The 21,563-nt window shown below is 44.7% G+C and overlaps 2 protein-coding genes across 2 annotated transcripts in view; both read right to left on the bottom strand.

Moving 5' to 3' along the window:
- LOC135204929 (protein Abitram-like) overlaps positions 1 to 5,466 on the bottom strand; it is a 28,425-nt gene extending 22,959 nt beyond the window's left edge. The window contains exon 1 of the mRNA XM_064235201.1: positions 5,134 to 5,466. Coding sequence (XP_064091271.1) covers positions 5,134 to 5,466 — 333 coding nt within the window. The remainder of the gene's footprint in view (positions 1 to 5,133) is intronic.
- Positions 5,467 to 5,524: 58 nt separating this feature from the next.
- Positions 5,525 to 21,563, bottom strand: part of LOC135205023 (COX assembly mitochondrial protein 2 homolog) — a 60,578-nt gene continuing 44,539 nt past the window's right edge. Inside the window, exon 5 of the mRNA XM_064235317.1 lies at positions 5,525 to 5,662. Coding sequence (XP_064091387.1) covers positions 5,564 to 5,662 — 99 coding nt within the window. The 3' untranslated portion in view covers positions 5,525 to 5,563. The remainder of the gene's footprint in view (positions 5,663 to 21,563) is intronic.

Genomic DNA, 21,563 nt, shown 5'->3' on the forward strand with positions numbered 1-21,563 from the left:
AACTCCGTAGAGGTCCGTTTCGAAGTCCCAACGCCGCTTCACGCCCGGCCGCCCTGGAAACCCGAGTAAGGACAGCGTCCCTTCGTCGGAGAACCAGGTTGGCCCACAGGTTCACCGTCTGGTGGGCAAGGAAGGAGATGGCTCTTCCCCCAGACTGGCAAATTCTCCTGAAGGCCGAGTCATCTTCGGGAGAAATTCCCCCGGAGTTGGCTGCGACCTTAGATACTGTGAGGGACCACAGATCTAGCCAGGAGACGGCCTGGAAAGCTGCCATGGCGGTAGATTCCAGGCCGAGTGCCTCTTGCTGCGAGAACCACAGGTTCTCGGACAGGAGCTGTTGCAAGAGACACACCCGGAGTCAGCCTAGCTAACTCTGGGTTCACCTGTTTGGGCGGCATCGGGTCCTCAGATGGCACGTAAAACCGCCGCTGTCGTAGCAGAGGAGGTGGAAGCAGCTTGCTCGACCTGCCAGACTTGAGCGAACCGTCTTGTCCGGAGACAAGCGATTCAACCTGGTCCAGCACTGAGTCCGCAAGCTCCGAACGCGGCAAACCCACCGTCGGTCTGGGTTCCCTCTTCGGGCCCCAGAACGACTCGAGCCGGGACGTGGGCTCGGATGGTGGGAGCGGCGATCCTTCCCCGAGGTCGTTGTGCTGACGAATCAGCGCAATAACCTCGGCAAAGTTCCTCTGGATCTCAGGCGTGACTGCATCCTGCGGAGTTGGACCGTCCAGTCCCTCAAACAGGAGCACCTCCCGAGACCCTCCTCCCTCAAGGAGAGGAGCAGCGACAGCCCCCTCTCGGTCTCCTCCAACCACCTGTGCGTACGACCTGGCTGGTCCGAGAACCGAGCCTGGTGCGTACGACGCGGTGGCGGGATCCTGAGAGGCGCACCCCTCACGATCACTCCTCAATACCTCGCCCCTCCCGGTGTAACCCGAGGAGGTTGAAGGTATGGGAGAGGAAGACCTGACGCTCTCTCCTCGCTCGCTGGTAGAACCAGTGGGCTTGGAGGACTGCAGGCGATCGCCAACCCGCGGTGGCGATCGAGCTGCAGACCTAGTCGAGCCGTCTCGCTGTGGAGAACGGCTGGACCGAGAACAGCGGCCCGGTCTCGTGTGTCAGAGGAGCTGGTGCTGGTCGCCGTACCCGATCGCTCTCTGTGAGAGCGACGGTCAGGCGACCGGCGAGCTCCACTGTCACGGTGAGATCGGTGCGTATCCTCACGGTGCGTCAGTTCGCTGGTACCAGCCGTGGCTGGTGCCGGCGAACGGGGGGACCTCTTCCCAGCCTCAGCCCGTGGCCGGTCATGGACCGTCACGTCCGCCCGGGTAGCCAGCTGCTCGCCGCGAGAGCGAGAGCTGGCCTGGTGAGAGTCGCGTGAGCGGCTGTCACCAGTCTTCCGCTCCGTGCCGTGAACTTGACGCTGAGCGGACTCAGAGGTCTGGTTCCTGGCTGCACGGTCGCTGGTAGGCGACCGTACACTCGGTACCTCTCGCGAACGAGCGGCCGAGCCGGACCCTGCTGCTGTGGCCGAACCACTGACAGCAGGTGAGGAAGTGCCGGTGTTAGCCGGCACCCCTCTGGTCCCCGTAGTCTTCTTCCTTGCGGGAGAAGAGACGGGTCCTGCTCCCGAAGGAGCAGGGCGACCAGCGGAAGAACCCCCCGTCTCACCAGAGCGAGACGGGCCCTTAGAAGTTCCCGAAGGAGACTTCTTAGGGGGGGGGGAGGCGACCTTCTTCTTCTTCGGCGGGGGAGCCTTAGAAGAAGAAGGGGAAGAGGCGGCAGACGACGACGACGACGAAGAAGACGATGAAGACGACGACGACACCTTCCTCCTCTTCTTCTTCTTCTTCGTCAACCTCCTCAGGACCGACGTCAGATCTGTCATCCAGGACGGAGCCGGGGCTGCTGTTGCCGAAGCAACAGGGCCCGGACGTACCTGTCCGAACAGACCCGCATCGGGAGCAGCGGCGCCAGGAACAGGAACAACATCAGCAGGTGCGAACATCACAGGAACGGCAGACGAGACAGCAGGAGCAGGTACAGGTACAGCAGCGGTGGTCACGGCAGGTACGGCAGACTGTGTGGGCGGCGGTACAGGTGGTCGAACCAGCGGCACAGACATCCTAGGTACCGGTGGGAGGTCCAGGGGCGAGCTCTTCGGGCACATGAAGTATCCGGTCGCGGCAGCACGGCAAACCCAGGTGGCGGCATCACACTCCCCCGAGTTACGGCGACTGGCCCCTGCACCGATGTAGTGGGTGTTACAGAGACCGCGTGCTGGGTGTACACCAGGTGAGGAGGTGAAGCATAGCCAGGGGTTGTAAGGGTCGTGGTGGTGGTCGTGACCGTTGCATGGGTGACCGCCACGGAGCCAGCGAGATGATAGAGCAGCCCCTGGACACTCGGCACGCCCTGCAGCCCCAACGATGCCCACACCTGTCCGAGGTCATCCTTCGCGGCAACCGCACTGAGGAGGCAAAAGTCGGGTGATTAGAAGGATCCTCTACCCGTTCGCGCGAAGACGAACGGATAGAGGACCCAGAGTACAACTCTACGTCAGGGTATCTAGCGCCCTCCTCCACACTCGACACGTCAGGAGAGGAGAAGGACTAGACACCCCCCCCGAAGGGGAAGGCGCGAGACGTGGAAGTTGAGCGGCGGCAGGAAAGAAGACGAAGTGTCCGTCACCAAAGGAGTCGCGGGAGAGCTCTCCGACGACTCCTTTGCAGGCCTTCGCTTCTTCCTGCCCTCATACAAAGTCCACTGCGCCTCCGACCAATCATTACACACATCACAGGGCTCGGCTCGGGTGCATTCGCGCCCCCCGACACCGAAGCACACAAAATATGAGGGTCAATCTCCGGGACGATCTGAACTTCCCGCATTTACGCCCTTCGATACCCGGGCAAAGTCTCCGTGGGGTAGCGAGGCGAGGAGATTCCATCATAATCAATAATTGAAGGCAGCAATTAATATGAAAAAAGAGAATAATTGTACTTACAATAACTCTTTCATACACAATTACAACCAAATACTCAGAAAGCAAACGACGAGAAGCGGGCAGAGAGCGTCGAACACACACGTCCATCCACTGCGAGGCCGAAAGCAAAAGTGGTTTGTTTACCTCCCAGTCGCGCGCGCGCGCCTGTCGGACAAGCAGTTAACTACCGAACCCCTTGTTCGAAAGCTTACGACCTATCCAGCTGCCGCTAGTACCTTCCTATTGTAAAAGGACCGAAGGTTTGTATGCCGTGTCGGAACAAACCTTGTTTTATGCAAGTTTTTAAGTACTACATATTTTGTCCGAATGAATCATTATGAAATATGGATTTCATTATGCTTACATATGAACAGTCCTACCAACTGTGTCAACATGGTATCATCAGTATAAAGATTATTATTTTAGGCAAATAATACGTGAGTGGAGTTGGGTTTGTTGGGTTTATCAGGTTATTTTTTGTTTTAAAGATCTTTCTATTAAAAGAAAAGAATGTTATTTCAAGTTAGCATTATGAAATATATAAAAATATTATATAATTTATAACTTCCTTATATGAATATAATTACATTTCACTTGACCAAAGGGTGATGAAATGCACTGAAGCGTACGGTTCAGCTGTTATGCCTGGAACACCATATTTTGAGGAGTCTAGTGTTGATGCATGATAACTTAAGAATCTTACATATGCCAATTTTCTTTTTAATATCATACAAAATATCAAATAGACAGAATATTTTTAAAAATATGAAGAAGAATTCAAAAACACCAAGGAATGAAATTGGAAATATTTTTTAAAAATAAATGAATGGTTTAATACAAGTCACATAGGCCTAGAATGATCGAAAATGGTAACGACATGTGTGAACGGAGTTATATCGGTGGTTTTGGGAGTTACATTAAATATCAGGATATAAATAGCATTCATAAACTAAAACTGGCTAGAAACTAGACTTTTACTACCTAACTATATGGGATAACATAATTTACTGTTACTTATGTTTTTCTTTAATTTTGTTCAAAACAACATATTGACTTTTCTTTAGATGTTGTTGTTCTTTAATTATATTCTAAAGCATTTATTGAACTTTTATCAATTCATATTTTTTTACTTAATGAAATTCTTTAATGTTACATTTCAACCCCTTGCTCACTATCAATATTATCTACCATCCATTATGGATATTAATAATACATTTTTGTTTTTCTGTTTTACCGAATTATGGACCAGTGTAAAAATTTTTCCCTCAGGAGCAACTAATTCAGTCCTCAGCCATACGGTTTCAGAATTAGGCCATTCAACACTTAAAAGAACAATTATATATTTGGCGTATCGGCTGTAAAAAACACATAATTGGTTATAAAAACTGAACATCACAAAAATACGTACTTACAATCAAAATCATATTGCATATTATAGGATTCTCCACTTCACAGACCAGGCAAGGACCATTAGGCCTAGCCATAATTTATTTTATACTTTAATTATGATAATAAAGAAATATGTATAATAAACAGTTTTGTTTTTAATGCTGTACGTATATGCAAAACACATAGGCCTACAATTTTGAGTGCTAAAATAAAACCCTCTTCAGACCAAAAAAAAATGGTTAGGCTGAGTTACAAGGAAAAATTAATATCAAAATTATTAATGAAGAAACATACAGAAAAACGATAATCATTTTAATTTCCTTTAAACAATGTTATTTAGCTTGCCTGCCATCATATACATTTGTTTTAGAGTAGTAAGCCAGTCGTGTGCTGGAAAAGGATCTTGCTCTAGTCTAGGGCAACTTGTAACCAGTGAACAGAAACTTGTGTCACCAGAGCACATCATGCGCCTGCACGGCCAAGTGAATAGCTGCTAGATACTGCTTATTGAATATGTATACTTCCATACATACCTATTGCCTGAAACAACTGATGCAATACTTTGTAACATGACTGTACAATGAAAGCATACAGAAACCAAACAGCTTTCATATTTGGCAGTATATTCTACTTTCATCATACAGTATTTTAGAAAATCTCAAAATTTGCTGAAATAAAAAAAAAATACATATAGTCATTAAAATTATCTTATGCTATAAATGGAGCAGTTTAAAACCTCTGTACAAATAGTTCATTACCTTCACAATATCCTTTTTTTCTGACAAGACTGGATGATGATGTGATAAGGTGATAAGACACAGTTTATTACTGTGAATGAGAACACATGTGTGATTATCATTCTGGAATGTGCCATCTTCTCCATTCCTTCCTCCATTTATGGGTTGGTCTTCAGTTGATTCATCTTCCTTCACGGTATCTTCAGTTGATTTTTCAAATTTTTCATCACCATTTCCTTCTTTATTTTTTTCTGCTGGCATGAAGTAATACTCGGAAAAATATCTATCTGATACACGAGGATAGTTTCTGTCTAACTCAACTGTCTTTTCAATGGGTAATTCAGCTGCACTCATGGTGGCTATATATTACACAAAATATATTGTAATTAAAATTTCAAGAATCCTAATTCATATTACTACCAATTTTCAAGTGAAACAAAAGGTTTTTGATTTAATCTCTATCCCAAGTTTCACCTGCTCTAATTCTGGCATGAATTACTTTTCTTCTTTCTATTCCCTCTAATCTGTTTTTTGCTCTCCGTTCAAGACGCTGTAAATGAAAAAAAAAGAGCAAATTAAAATTCACAGGGTCGTCATGAAAAACTTGAATATACCCCATTTTAAATTTATAAACAAACAATGTCATATTACTTACAATTCCTATTTTACTCATGCTATACTTTTCATTTGTCACTATTTGTCATTTTATTTACTTATCTTCATTTATCAATTATTTTCTTATGTCGATTCTCTTTCTTTGTTAACATTTGGGCTTTCTACCATGAGTAAGCTTACTTAGCAACTTAAAAATCTTTAAGTTTGCACTATATGAGTACTTGAATGGATTAATGCTCATATCAAATATGATTATACTAAAAAATAATTTAAAACAATTGATGTTTCAAGAGCATTCAGCATATACAGTCTTCTCTATTTTTCCTATTATAGTCTTCTCATCAGCAAGACATGGAAAGATACTGCTGCTTAGTATCTATTAACTAAAATGTTTCAGCACACACACACACACACACAGGCAGTCATCTATAGGGAAATTAAATAGAAAATAAAAGTGTACAGATATACAAGGAGGGGGAGCAATTGAATAGCTACTTATCAGCTGTGATGCCACTTGTTTTTGCTGTAATACTCACATCCAAAGGTGTTGGGGCCTCCTTAGTTGTACTGATTGGGAAGGTTTGGGAGTTTCTGCTGGTGAGTTCACCAGTGGTGTGATTATTGTAATGGCTTGTGTGTATATATATCTATATATATATATATATATATATATATATATATATATATATATATATATATATATATATATAGTATATTATATATATATATATATAATATATATATATATATATATATATATATATAGATATACACAAGCACTTACAATAGTCACACCACAAGTGGATTCACCAGCAGAAACGTCTTTGTGGTGGCCAACGGCGATGGCGGGGCACTGGGCACTCGCCTCGATCAGTCTGTGCTGTATGGGACCCACTAACAAACTGATTTTGACTGATATTTGAATGCCCCCTTCACAAAGCATTGTTATACAGGAAGCTGATTGGTTATTCTGGCTCTTTAGACACAAGGGCCTATCAAGAAGGGATATAGATGTGTGCGGCACTCTTCTGAACTGCCCAAGCCATGCCAACTTCTAACATCTAAGGCGGTTGACTTGTGTTGTCACACACACACACACACACAGTATCACTTAAAACGGTTTTACGGGACTTCAGAATATCACAGAAAGGTCATCAAAGCTGTATCGAATCAGCTTATCACTCCCTCCCCAGTTCTTGCGTCCCGCAAGACATACACTGATCTGATGATTTGCACATTGCTGTTCTTCTTTGAGTGCCACACTGCCTTTGAGGGCCATACTGTCCAGTTTGTGCAAAATTTAAAACTATCAGGGTAGGGCAATTTAGCGTATAACAAACACAAGTTACAACAAATGAATTTCATGCCTCACAATGTGTCATACAGAAAAACAAATTTAGGTTCACATTCAATATGAATGAAAAAATGGACAGTCACAGCTCCAGCTCGAAAAAGCTAAATTTATAAACAAAAATTCACAGAACATGGGTCAAAAATAAAACATTACTCATAAGAAATTTGGCAAAAGTATACAAAAAGTTACTGAATTCTTTCTGCAATATAATAAAAAACAAGAAAATAAAAAATTAAAATTCAGATTACACAGTCTGGTGATTATCCTCGTCTTTGGAAAGATATCCAGTCCTTAACTCCCAAAACTAAAAAGCTATCACAGAGAGTAGGGGAAGCAGTCAGAGACGAGGCTATCGCAAGTATGTGGAGTGATCACTTCAACAATATCCTGAATTGCATAAATGACCAAGATTCCTGAAGAGATGTAGATAACCTCCTTACTGACAACATTCAATTTCATTTTGCAGACTGTATTATGCCAGGTAACATCAGCGATGCCATAAACAGCCTACCTAATGATAAATTGCCTGACTGTGATGGTCTTCCTGCAGAGGCTTTCAAATTCTGCCATCCGATAATTTACATCTTGCTAGCTGCCCTATTCAATGCGTGCATAATTCACCAGTTTCTTCCAGGCTCCCTACTCTTAGTTCACTTGATACCATTAATCAAAAAACAAGCTAAAGGATGCAGCTGACCCTGGCAACTACTGGCCGATTCAATCACAACGATCGCATGAAAGATACTTGAGTTGGTTCTTCTAGTGAGACTTCTCCCCTTTCTACACACCACTGACTACCAGTTCGGTTTAAAGCAAACCACTCAACTGACACCTGCATCTACATAGTGAAAGAATTACTGAACTAATACTTATCATCAGCCTCTCCTGTTTTCCTTTGTTTTGTGGGTGTGAGAAAAGCATTTGACAGAGTAAACTACCCGAAGCCCTTCCTGAAGCTGCATAAAAAAGACACACACCTATATCTAATTGGCATTTTACATTGCTGGTTCTCCACACAGCAGTTCTGTGTCAAATGGGGTAACATATTATCATACACCTTCAGCTCCCTAAACAGGTTTCGGCAAGGGGGCATTCTCTCTCCATACTTGTTTAATACGTACACAGATGCCTTGAATGTCAAATTGAACTCACTCCCAATCGGATGCACTGTCAATGAAACAACTATAAACAACCTCTGTTACGCTGATGATATGGTTCTGATATCCCCATCAGTGCAAGATCTCCGACTCATTGACACTTGCTGCCAATATGCAGAGGATTTTGATATAATTTACAACGAAACCAAGACCCAGTGCATGTCGCAGCTCCCGAGATCGCTTAAGCATTATTGAAGAACCAAAAATTTTCCTCGGAAACCATCGGCTGGAATTTGTTAGGGACATTAACATTAGGAAAGATTAGTTTCAAAATATTGTGAAATTTGGTGACCACACCCTTACCACAAGGAATCCCATTGACCATCAGCTCAGGATATCAGAGCGACAAGAGGGGATTGGCAACTCTCAAGAAAACCAGAACAGCCATCACATAAATGACAGCTCAACGAGAAGAAGTTCCAGAAGGCTGCTGGGCCTTGACCCAGGCTAACATCACAAACATCTCTTGAGAATGGGCCACAGACAGGGCCTGAAAGTACTCGAGTGTGGAGTAAAACTAAATGTAAATACTTAGAAGTAAACAAGTTACAAAGTGATTTTGTGGGTTTCTTTTTCAATCTTCAGAAGAAAACTGAAAGAAGTTTTTGTTTGGTTCAATAATAATAATAATAATAATTAATAATAATAATAATAATAATAATAATAATAAAACTGTAATTACAAAATTCATAATGGTGGTATTTTAAAGAGATGAAAATGACCTTTCCATTTCACTTGTAAGGAGATGAGATAATTTTTATGGTAGATGCAAGTGTTTATTATATTTTCAAATAATAATAATAATAGAAGTAGTAATAATACGATAACTAATTTCAATAAAGGCTCCTCAAACAAAATGGTTGGGCAGAAAACTGGAATCACAGTAAACAAACGGTATGCTGGTGAAAATTCCACTAACAAAAATGCATGAAAGATGAGGCCATAAAAGATAAAAAGCATCACTCTTATTATAACAAGTCAGAAAATCCAATTGATCATTAGTTATAGATAGATAGAACATAGAATTTAGGCCAAAGTGCAAGTGCTGGGACCCATGAAACTATTCAGCACTGAAACAGAAATTGACAGTAAAAAGCTACAAAAGATGTAACAGGAGGAAAACCTCTCAGTTGTACTATGAAAAATTGTTAGGTGGGGAGAGGGGGGGGATAAGATGGAAAGAAGGGTATATGAACGGAGTAACTGTTAAAAGGAATGAAAGGGGTTGTTGCTAGCGGCCGTAGGGATGCTGAACAGAACCTTAAGTAATGCCAACAGTGCACCTCATCCAGTGCACTGATAATGTTAGCTATAAAAATATGAAAACCTGCTCAGCTCATCATGAAAAATAATATAATCCCTAAAGAAAGATATGGATATAAGTAGCCTCATCTATGAATTTACATGCAATAGATGGATGCCACCTCTCATAAATCAAGATGATGACTATATTAAGCTTGCAAAGCGTCTCCCCTGTCACCTACAGAAAGTGCCACATTCAATCACTACGATTATGAATATCAGAGAAAACACGATAGAGAAGAACGGACACCTGCAGCTGAAAATGAAACAATTTCTCATGATTATCTCACGAAGAAGATAATAAAATCAGCTGGCACCAAATATCCACAAGACAGAAAAAGGCAACTGATGGCCATCCCCACCCTTGAACAGATTGCCATTCTGGTCTAACTGCAAACAACATAAGCAGCAACATGCAAAGTCGAGAGAGGAAGAAAGACGACTACAGTTGACTGCCAGTATTCTCTGGGGGCTGTGTACCACAACAACCACCCGCCCCGTGAATAGCTAAAATTTCCGAATACTAAAACTGCCTATTTTGAAGAAAAAAAACTAAAAAGGCTTATACTACATGAGCATTTTAATAGTTTCATCAGAAAAAGTGCATTATGTCATGAAAATATGAAAATACAGTAATTAGTGAATATTTCTCTGTTACAAATAGTGCAAATACACAAATTTTCTGCGAATAATGTGTATAGTATATGTTCCATAAAAAAATCTGTGAATTGGTGAGTCCGTGAATAGGTGGAGTTGACTGTAATAACCAGCCCTGCAACAACAAGCCATTACGTACATCAGTCACCCCAGCACACTCCCTAATCTTCCTGATCTATACAGTACAACCAAGGAGGCTCCAGCATCTTAGGATGCGAGCTTTACAACAGAAACATCTGCCACTACAACTTACCAACGGCAATTTGACCTTCAATGATTTCTACTAATCTTAACCCATTATAGTTCCTCATTGGACGAGTCAGTAAAGTGCTCGACTACCGATCTTAGGGTCCGGGCGTTCGATTCCTTGCTCTGCCAACAAGGAATCAGAGCAATTTATTTCAGATAGAAATTCAATTGTTGATGTGGTTCCGATCCCACAATAAACTGTAGGTCCCGCTGCTAAGTAACTAGTTGGTTCCTAGCCACATAAAAATATTTAATCCTTCGGACCAGCCCTAGAGGAGTTGTTAATCAGCTCAGTGGTCTAGTAAAGGTAAGATATACTTAACTTTAGCCCATTATGCTGCTGCTGTAGTATATATATACATACTGTACTGTATACCTGAAAACCTGTATTCTATTCATTCTCTCTGTAGATGACTGTCTGTGTATCAAAATATAATAATCAATAAAACACGACAGCAGTATACCTTATCACATCCATTGAAAACTTTTATCGCTTACCTGCTGATGAGGAGATTAAGAAATATAGAGAAGACTTATAAGTTAAATGCCACTGACACAACAATTATTTTCAATAACTTCAACTTTTCAGAGGGAATTCTAACAAAACAATGATAACCCTACTTTAATTCCTAAGTCACCCTATTGAATGCATACAGTATCCCTTATTTAAAGGCAACCCCCATCTAGCAGGAAGTCCCTACTTTCTGTGGTGAACTACAGATGGTGCTAAAGGTTCTTTGCAGTATCCATTTACGTACTCCAATCATTAGTATTCAAAAGATAAACCCCTATTCATATGGAAAAAGTCAACTGGAAATTCAACCTGGCAAAGAATGTGGTGTTCATTTGAAAGAAGTTACAGAAGATAATAGGAAATAAAGCAAGAAGAGATTAGTTATTAGAAAATAAAGAGAAATTAATTAATGAATAAGATAAAAATAAAAATAAATATTAAAATATAAGGCAAATGGTTTTAGGGTAATAATACACTGCCCTGTTACCTTTCATTTAGTCTCTTTGCTTTCTTCCTAATTCCTTCAGATTACTATCTGGCTCCAATTTTTATCTCTAATTTAAGAACAAAAAAGTCAAGTATATCTTACCTAGGACTAGCCCGTAGGATTAGATTTATATTTACATAGCTAGGAACCAATTGGTTACTTAGCAAAGGGACCTACAGCTTATAGTGGGATCCAACCACATTATGTATATCGAGAAATGAACTTCTGATCACCATACATAAATTCCTCTGATTCCATGTTGGTGGCAGCTGGGAGTGAATTCAGGCTACCAGAATGGCAGGAGAGAGAGTATGCAACCAACTTGTCCATAAAGAACTAATTTAAGGGCAAACCATGAGGCAAGTGGTTTGGGTAAGTGTTAAACTATGTGCTTTGTATTGTAGTAATAACAATAGTAATAATCATGCATAACAACAACTTGAACCACAATAAGAACATTTAGGGTGCCTATATGATTTTTTTTCATAATTTGAACAATTTTCCACTGTAGTGACTTACAATACAAATGGCTGTAGTTTTGTATTTCTGTATTTTATCCAGTAAGTTTTATTTTGAATGGTAAGGTTTATGAATTTCACTTTAATTTTTGCTTTTTTGGTGATAATTCTCAAATTCACTATTAAGGATATTTTTTATTGGGCTATTAAATTTGTATTAATTTATTTACCCCCACATTCATAATATGTACACAATGTCAGTTTTTGGATTTTTGTGGCTAACATATTTTCTCAAACCTTAGACATTTTTGCAAATTCCATAATTCTTCTGTGGCAAAGCACAACCTGACCAAGACAGCTATGCTTATAACAACAATTACAAAATTAAAAATAAAGTAACTGCACAGTTTTCAACTCATTTCAACTAATGCTCACTAAATACTTAGAGCTAACCCTATTAAATTTATGCTTTTATTTTTGCTATTCCCACTCCCAATGTCAATTTTCATAGTTAACACATTCAAATTAACTTTACATGTAAAAGTTCATTTTCCTAATATGTACGTACAAACAGTGGACATCCCCGTATTCGTGGGGGTTGCGTACCAGAACCCCCTCTCCGCCGAATAGCTAAAATATGCAAGTATACATACTTAAAACCCCTCTAAAAACGCTTGGAACTGCCACATGAGAACTCTAAAAATGACAATTTGTCCAAAATTGCATTTTTCCTAACTATACAAACCTGAGGTCCTTTTACAATAGGAAGGTACTAGCGGCAGCTGGATAGGTCGTAAGCTTTCGAACAAGGGGTTCGGCAGTTAACTGCTTGTCCGACAGGCGCGCGCGCGCGACTGGGAGGTAAACAAATCACTTTTGCTTTTGGCCCAAGCAAAAACTGCAGAGTGAGGGGTGGCATGAGGTGGGACTATGTGTAAAAGGACCTCAGGTTTGTATAGTTAGGAAAAATGCAATTTTGGACAAATTGTCATTTGTTCCGACACGGCATACAAACCTTCGGTCCTTTTACAAAAGGAAGACTCACTTCTTGGTGGGAGGAATCTGAGTCTTTTGTGAACAGACTGGTGTTCGCCCAACCTTGGAATGCCTCCCTGGTCGTAAGAGCGAGGGAGGGATCCAAGCCTCTGTCCGATTGATCGGGGTGTGCACCGCAGGATCAATGGTCAGACCTCTGGACCAAGTACTAAGAGAGAGGCAAGCGTATCTCTTCGTACCAGCAAACAAGAACAAGTTCCTATTTGCAAGAGGCAACATAAAGTTATGGTTTGTCTCTTGTTGGCATCCACTTCCCCCCCCTTGTAGGAGGAAGTGGTGGATATTCGCTCCCATCCCTAGTGAAAGGGATAGGATGGGGCTCTGTCGAGTAGCTCACCTGCATCTCGTCCTTATCCAGCAAGGTGATGACCGTATCCCTCTACCCACAGGTAGAGGGGGAGAAAAAGATAGGAAGAGAAGCCAGTCACTCTCTCATTCACTTATCTATTCTTACAGTCACACCATGACTCAATGCTGTTCAGCCTGCTAGGGTCTGGGTTAGCTACACAACGTGTTGAGCAGCCACCACGGGTCCCAAGGAAAACGATCCAAGGACCTGTGGGCATATCCAAAAGGTAGAAGGAGGTGCCAGTGGTCTGGTTGTACCAGATCCCTGCCTTCAGTACCTGCGCCACGGAGAAGTTCTTGAGTAACTCGAGGGAGTGTACTTCTAGGTCATCTTGGTGCTGACGAAGAGTCTTCAACACTCAGCCTGGGATGTCGAGTTTCTTCAGAAAGCGCGGTCGCGCTTTCACAGGACAAAGCAGCATCTCCTTCGCATCGAAGGCGGTGAAGTCCATTAGGGAGGGGATTGTGAAGGACTCTAACCGATCGTCAGGAACCGAAGGGTTCTGAGTCTTTGCTACGAAGTCGGTACGAAATCGAGCGTCATGAATCCCCATCCCTTGGATGCTTGACTTCGCAGGAAAAGTCATGCAATTACCTCAGAGGAAAAGAAGGGAATGGTCGTATGACCTATCCCTCTTCTCGACTTCGGTGATGTCCTGTACCCATACTGGTCTATCCCCATGCAGTGAAGTTCTTCTTCTCGGTAGTGGATAGGACACCGACACTCAATGGTGGGTGTCGATGGTATGGGTACTGTGACAAGCCGTTAGGACGAAGAAAAGACTGTTATGGAACAACCGAACTAAGTCCACAGCGAAGTTCGTAACTGACTTGGGCGCTCTGACAGCTGCCGACTGACTGCGTTCGGTAGGAGGCAAGTTGTCCAAGCACCCGAGCAAGTCACGTGACCTTCGCCTTAAAAGGGTTATGCCAAGAGACTAAACAAATAATTTGTTCGTCACCGATGCCAGAAGGCGAGGTGATGATTCTCTTAAGGCATGGGCCCAACAGGCGAAAGTCAATTGCCTTCTAGAGACCGAGGTCCCTGATGGCAAGATATCTCATAGTATAGTTGATTCTCAGCTAAGGAGAAACAACACTATGTGTCGTTGAAGACGAAGGTGTACAGAAAATGCAACCTACGTCTTCACAGCTGAACCGAGAGAAGTATTCTCAAGATTCTGAACCTGTGCTACAAAGACTGAGAACGCTAACCGCTATTCATTGCTGTCCGGTGAGGATCGTAGTTGCAATAAAAGCGGAGCGCTTGAAGACACAGGGAAATACTGCCTGAAGAACTGCTTCTCATGGGCTGAACATTTGGAAGTAGAGCTGTCAGGTCGGAGAGCAGGCGATGTCTTCTGACACATCTATTAATTTGGGGCGAACAATGAATAATTGCACACCTACGAATACGAGATATTTGAAGACAAACTCAGATGTCTGCAAAAATCATTCGCATTATCGCGGTGCGATGCAGCGGGAGACTAGTACAGACTTCTGTTACCGTGCGGTAAACAGAAAGATGAAAGAGTCAAAGAGTTATCTCTGTTGAAAATTCTCGCAATGTCGAAGGCGATGAAATCGAGCGTCACAGCAGTAGATGGTCCTTCATTATTGTGAGAATCCCCGTTAATCAGAGACCTAAGTCCATGATTGTTGGGTAGAGATACGGTTCGGTAGTCAATCAAACCAGGGGAGAGAGAGACGTAACCGACCGTGCATCTCGGAGACCTAGCTGATACTGAGCTGCTATCAGGCAGTTCAATACGCAGTAGCTCTCGGTGACTCGTCATCCTGAGTTGCCAGTTAATCCCTTCCACGAAGGAATGCGTTTGGCTAGAACCATCGAGCATAAAGAATACACTCGAGCAATTATATTTAAACGAAACGGATTTCAGTAAATACAAAAGCTGATTTAGTGTTGTCGTGACAATACCAAAGTATCTAAATCGAAACTGATAACTGCTGGGAGGTTGCAGGCAACCCCGAGTTGCAGTTTCAATTAAGATTACAATTCGTCTCGGTCACAAACCGTAGAGTTAACTACGGTATGCCTCCCACCCCCCGGACAATTCAACTGTTAAAAGAATCATGTCGCGAGGGTAATATACGTAGTATATTTGTAGGTTCTGTACCACGACCTCCATCCTAAATTCTTTTCCCCTCGAGGAATGAGAATAAGGATTGGAGATCGACCGCCTTCGTTCTTCTAGTCAAGAGAGTGAAGGAGAAGTCTTTCCCCAAAGGAAAGCTTCAATGGTGAACAGAATACTAAGACGATAGTTCAAGCCAAACTGGAAGTTCCCGTCCGTTCCTCTCTATTCCAGTTAATCGCCTACTGTGAGGATACCTTCCTTTCAGCAGGCAGTCTTCTTACAAATGCTAGAAATTACAGGAATTCGCGCATAAGCGAGGTTCCCGATTATCGTGTAACAATTATCGGGGATTCTCGCTCACCTTGGACCGTGGTCTCGCCTAAGTGTTTGGAGATCGTAAAAAACTCGAACTCTCTGAGTGCGCCTAGAAATTTCCGTAGAATTCTAAGCACTCTGCGAAACCCCCCACCGAATTCGTAAACGATATCGGCTGGTGGTCCTCCTCGATTCCGTAGAAACGAGAAAGGGGGCAGGATCCCTCCTCAACGACCGGGGCTTACGTCAGGTAGGACCCGAAGGTACCCCCCGGTAGCGGAAGCCCCTAACGTGGGATCTTACACGAGAAATCTCTGTAGGATCCCTCCCCTTTCCCTCGTAGCCGTAAGGAGAGAGGGAATGGGGGAGGAATTGGATACTGGCTCGCCTTCCCAGCGGAACTAGCAGTTGGAGAAGAAAAGGAGCAGCCATCGCCTTACGGCGATGGCCTCTCAGAGCCTGGGAAAACGTATCGTCAGGAGAAAACGTTTTCCCGAGGAGGGTTACGAACTCATACTGTAGGTAAGGGTCTGCCGCCACTGTGAACGTCGTCTGGGTGGGGCTAATCGACACCTGACAGGAGAGAGCCGATACCGTCCTCCAGACTCATTCCAGTCCTCGTCGAGGTCGAAACCTCTCAGGAGGACCGAAGGGGTATTTCAAATACGGTGTCCAAAGACACGTAGAAACGCCTCTGTCGCAGTAGAGGAGGTGAAGTAGCTTGTTCGACCGGCCAGAACTGAGAGAGCCTTCTTGTCCGGAGACGAGAAACTACCTGGTTCAACACAGTCGGCAAGCTCCGATCGCGGCAGACCCACCGTCGATTTGGGTTCCCTCTCGGGCCCCAAAACGACTCGAGCCGAGACGTGGTTCTGCTGGTGGGAGCGGCGATCCTTCCCCGAGGTCGTTGTGCTGACGAATCAGCGCCATAACCTCGGCAAAGTTCCTCTGGATCTCGGAAGTCACAGCATCTTGCAGAGTAGGACCGTTAAGCCCTTCGAACAAGAGCATATTCCGAGAACCTTCCTCCTAAGAAGGGGGGAACAGCGACAGCCCTCTCGGTCTTCTCCATCCACTTGCGCATACGTCCTGGCCGGTCCAAGAACCGTGCCTGGCACGTAGGGCGTCGTGGTGGGATCATGAGGGGCGCACCCCTCACGATCACTCCTCAATACCTTCGCTCCATCCCGGTGTAAACCCGAGGAGGTTGAAGGTACGGGAGAGGTAGACCTGACGCTCCCATCCTCGCTCGCTGGCAGAACCAGCAGGCTTGGAGGGCTGCAGGTCGATCGTCAACCCGCGGTGGCGATCGAGCTGCAGGCCTGGTCGAACCGTCTCGCTGTGGAGAACGGCTGGACTGAGCACAGCGGCCCCGATCTCGAGTGTCAGAAGAGCTGGTGCTGGTTGCCGTACCCGATCGCTCTCTGTGAGAGCGACGGTCAGGCGACCTGCAGGCTCCACTGTCACAGTGAGACCGGTGCTTGTCCTCACGGCACGTCACGTCGCTGGTTCCAGCCGTGGCTGGCACCGGCGAACAGGGGGACCTCTTCCCAGCCTCAGCCCGTGGCCGGTCGTGGACCGTCACGTCATCCCGGGTAGCCAGCTGGTCGCGCAGAGAGCGAGAGCTGGTATGGTGAGAGTCGCTTGTGAGCGGCTGTTCACCAGTCTTCCGCTCCGTGCCGTGAACCTGACGCTGAGCGGGCTCAGAGGTCTGGTTCCTGGCTGCACGGTCGCTGGTAGGCGACCGTACACTCGGTACCTCCCGCGAACGAGAGGCCGAGACGGACCCTGATGCAGTGGCAGAACCACTGACACCAGGCGAGGAAGTACCGGTGGTTAGCCGGTACCCCTCTGGTCCCCGTAGTCTTCTTCCTTGCGGAAGAAGAGACGGGCCCCGCTCCCGAAGGAGCAGGAGGACCAGCGGAAGGAACCCTCCCGTCCCACCGAGGTGAGACGGGTCCCGAGAAGCTCCCGAGGGAGACTTCTTAGGAGGGAGGAGGCAACCTTCTTCTTCCTCGGCTGTGAAGTCTTAGAAGTCGAAGGGGAAGAGGCGGCAGCCGACGACGATGAAGAAGATGAAGGCGACGTTCCTCCTCTTCTTCGTCAGCTTCCTCAGGACAGACGTAAGATCTGCTATCCAGGGCGGAGCCGGGGCTGCTGTAGCCGAAGCCACAGGGCCCGGACGCACCTGTACAGACAGACCAAAGTCTGGGGTAGTACCACCACGAACAGGGACGACGTCAGCAGGTATGGGCATCTCAGGCACAGCCAGCACAGCATCGGCAGGGACAGCCAGCGCAGCAACGGCAGGGACAGCCAGCGCAGCAAACGGCGGGACAGCCAGCGCAGCAACTGCATGGACAGTTCAGTACAGAATCGGAAGGTACGGCAGGCAGCACCGGAAACACAGGAGGTGGAGCAGCTAAGCCAGCAACATCCTGGTACCGGCGGCAGGTCCAGGGGCGAGCTCTTAGGGCAGCGGAAGTGTGGTCGCGGCAGCACGGCAACCACGAGCGGCGGCGGCACGCCCCCCTCTCGGTACGGCGAACGGCACTTCACAGCGGCTGTAGGCAAGACTGTTACCACGTGAGGCAAGTACACCAGGTGAGGAGGGACGTCGTCACTTGGAGTCGATATCTTTGTCGTGGTCACCACTCCATGGGTGACCGCAGCAGGCCCAGACATAGAACCGCCGCCCCTGGACACTAGGCACGCCCTGCAAATCGAAGGACGCCCATACCTCACCAAGGTCCACCCTCGTGGCAATAGCACCTGCGGAAATAACAGTAGTAGTGATTAGTGGGGGGGAAGTCCCCTCGCGCGGGGGGGTGAGCCCCACACCGAACGAGCGGAAGACCCCGAATACAATTGTACATCGGGCACCGAGCGCCCTACCCCGCGCTCGACGGATCGGGCGAGGAGAAGAACCCAAATAACCTCCCCCCCGAAGGGGAAGGGCCATCTGTGGGAGCTGAGTGGGGGGGGGAGATTCTCGTTCCTCACCCCCGCACAGCACCCATGTACCCAACAATAATAATAAGAGCCCGAGAGCAATCGTGCCCTTGGCACCGAATGGAAGGGTATAAGGATCAATTCCCTGACTGAGCGGAACTTGAACCAAAATAATTATTGATGCAATCAACAATAAAAGGAATAACATGAAAAAGAATCTTGCATTACGATTCACTTCACAACGAATAAGGGCTCGGAGCGAGCGCATTTGCGCCCTCGGTACCGAGCGCAAAGGGTAAAAGGATCCCATTCTTCCCGATTATGAACGGAAACCTTGATCCATAATGAATTGATGCAATCAAAATATATATGAAAAATGAAAAGAATACTGCGCTTGCGATTTCACTTCATACAAAATAAAAAAGGGGAAGGATCAATTCACCCGGGAAATAGCGGAAACATGATCCAAGTAAATTATGCAATCTCAATAAAATATGAAAATGAAAAAGAACTGCACTTGCGATTTCACTTCATTCAAATAAAAAGGGGAAAGGATCAATTTCCGGGTAAGAGCGGAAACTGATCCAAAATGAGTATTGCTACAATCAAAATAAATATATGAAAATGAAAAAGAATACTGTACGTACTTGTGATTCCACTTCCATACAGAATAAGTTTTCGTGCCGAGCGCATTCGCTCGGCAACGAGCATACAGGCCAAAAAAATATAAATGAAAAGGGCACTTACTTACGATTTTCATCTACACATTTCCAACCAAAATAAAGCTCGGAGCGAGCGCTCTCCCGCCCTCGGCACCGAGCATACACAATACGAGGATCATTTCTGGAAAAATGAATTCCCGCACTTACGCCTTCAGTCCCCGGCACTCGGGTAATTGGAGGGCGTGGAGAAACCAAGATCCTTTAATTCACAATTGAATTCAATGGAAATAAATATGAAATGATTGTACTTACAATTCAGTTTCAAAAACCTAGATAAATAGAAAAAAAAAAGAAAAACACAACCATAGCGAAAGCAAAACGACGATGAAGCGCGCAGAGAGGGGAGGGGGGGGGGGATGATACACGTCTACACGCCAGCAGGCCGAAAGCAAAAGTGATTTGTTTACCTCCCAGTCGCGCGCGCGCCTGTCGGACAAGCAGTTAACTACCGAACCCCTTGTTCGAAAGCTTATGACCTATCCAGCTGCCGCTAGTACCTTCCTATTGTAAAAGGACCGAAGGTTTGTATGCCGTGTCGGAACAAATGCTTATACCTGAATATTTTAATAGTTTTATCATAAAAATTGCATTTAGTCAAGAAATTGATATGAAAACAGTAATTAGTGAATACTTCTCAACGAAAAATACATAGAATAAGTAGAATTCCTGAAAATAATTTGTAGATATGATCCATGGAGAAACCCGTAAATATATAGGGGATCCACTGCACTATTAGCAATTATGACTTGGACCATTGACAGACAGTCTCTTTTCTTAAGTTGCATTTCAACAGAGCTCTTTTACATTCACAACTGATCCCTAATCCAATTTTCCTGCAGAGAGCAACAAGATTTGTTGAACAGCAACACCAATATGCAGTAATGTGCCTCACCACCAAAATTCTCAGTTCAAGAGGTCTTTAATTCTTCACACAGTTGGACTGTGGAACAGCCTCCCTGAGGGTGTTGTGCAATTGGAACTTCAGCTGTTCAAGCAAATATACAATGCATTATTACCCTGACACATCAACTTATACTTCAATATTTTACCTACATTTTTTATTTATTTATGTTAATTTATCTGTTTTTCTAATACAGTGGGGGCCCCCTTATTCGCATTCTCTGGACTCACGGATTTTTCTCTGGACCATATCTACCCATTATTTGCAAGAAATTTGCCTACTCATGGTATTTTTCTATAAGAAATATCCAGAAATTCCAGTTTTTTTATCAATTTCATCATAAAAATGTTATTGTTATAATACAATTAAGTTTGTTCATACTTACCTGGCAGATATATATATAGCTGTATTTCTGACGTCCGACAGAATTTCAAAATTCGCGGCACACGTAGTGGGGCGGTCAGGTGGTAGTACCATTCCCGCCGCTGGGCGGCGGATATCAGGAACCATTCCCATTTTCTATTCATATTTATTCATGGGCCCTTGTCTCCTGAGGGGAGGAGGGTGGGCACTCTAAGTATATATATCTGCCAGGTAAGTATGAACAAACTTAATTGTATTATAACAATAACATTTTGTTCATGAAACTTACCTGACAGATATATATATAGCTGAATCACACCTTCGGATGGTGGGTAGAGACAGACTAGGATTTTTAGGAAATTTAAAATAAAATAAAAGATTATCTTATTGGTTCCTTACCTGATAGCAAAGTAGACTATGTGATTACTGTCACCAAAAGCCTGCTTATGCTTTATCAGAGTTGCCAGCCAGGTGTTGACCTGTAGTGCTGGTGCTTTCTGGATGCTCTGTCACGGGAGCGTGACCACGATGTGACAAGACCATCTAGGCAAACATATGGCAGTAACACAGCAGCCGACCACCACCTGACCAACTAACGCAAAAAACCCTGATATTAACACTATGGAATGGAGATTTTCACAGAAGATCTCACCACAACCACAAAACACAAAAAAACTAACCTAACTAAGCTAAGGGATAGGGAGAGAGCTACCTTCAGCCCCCAAAACTGTGTCTGCCGAAATGTAAGGTCCCAAAGAACTACAGTTCTCGTAAATCGTCCTCACATCCCGGAGGTAATGTGAGGCGAATACGGAATTGCTCCTCCAGAAGGTGCTATCAAGAATATCTCTGATAGACATGTTCCTTTGGAAGGCAAGAGAGGTAGCTACGGCTCTGACCTC

Source organism: Macrobrachium nipponense, chromosome 11, assembly GCF_015104395.2.
Source record: "Macrobrachium nipponense isolate FS-2020 chromosome 11, ASM1510439v2, whole genome shotgun sequence".
NCBI lineage: Eukaryota > Metazoa > Arthropoda > Malacostraca > Decapoda > Palaemonidae > Macrobrachium > Macrobrachium nipponense.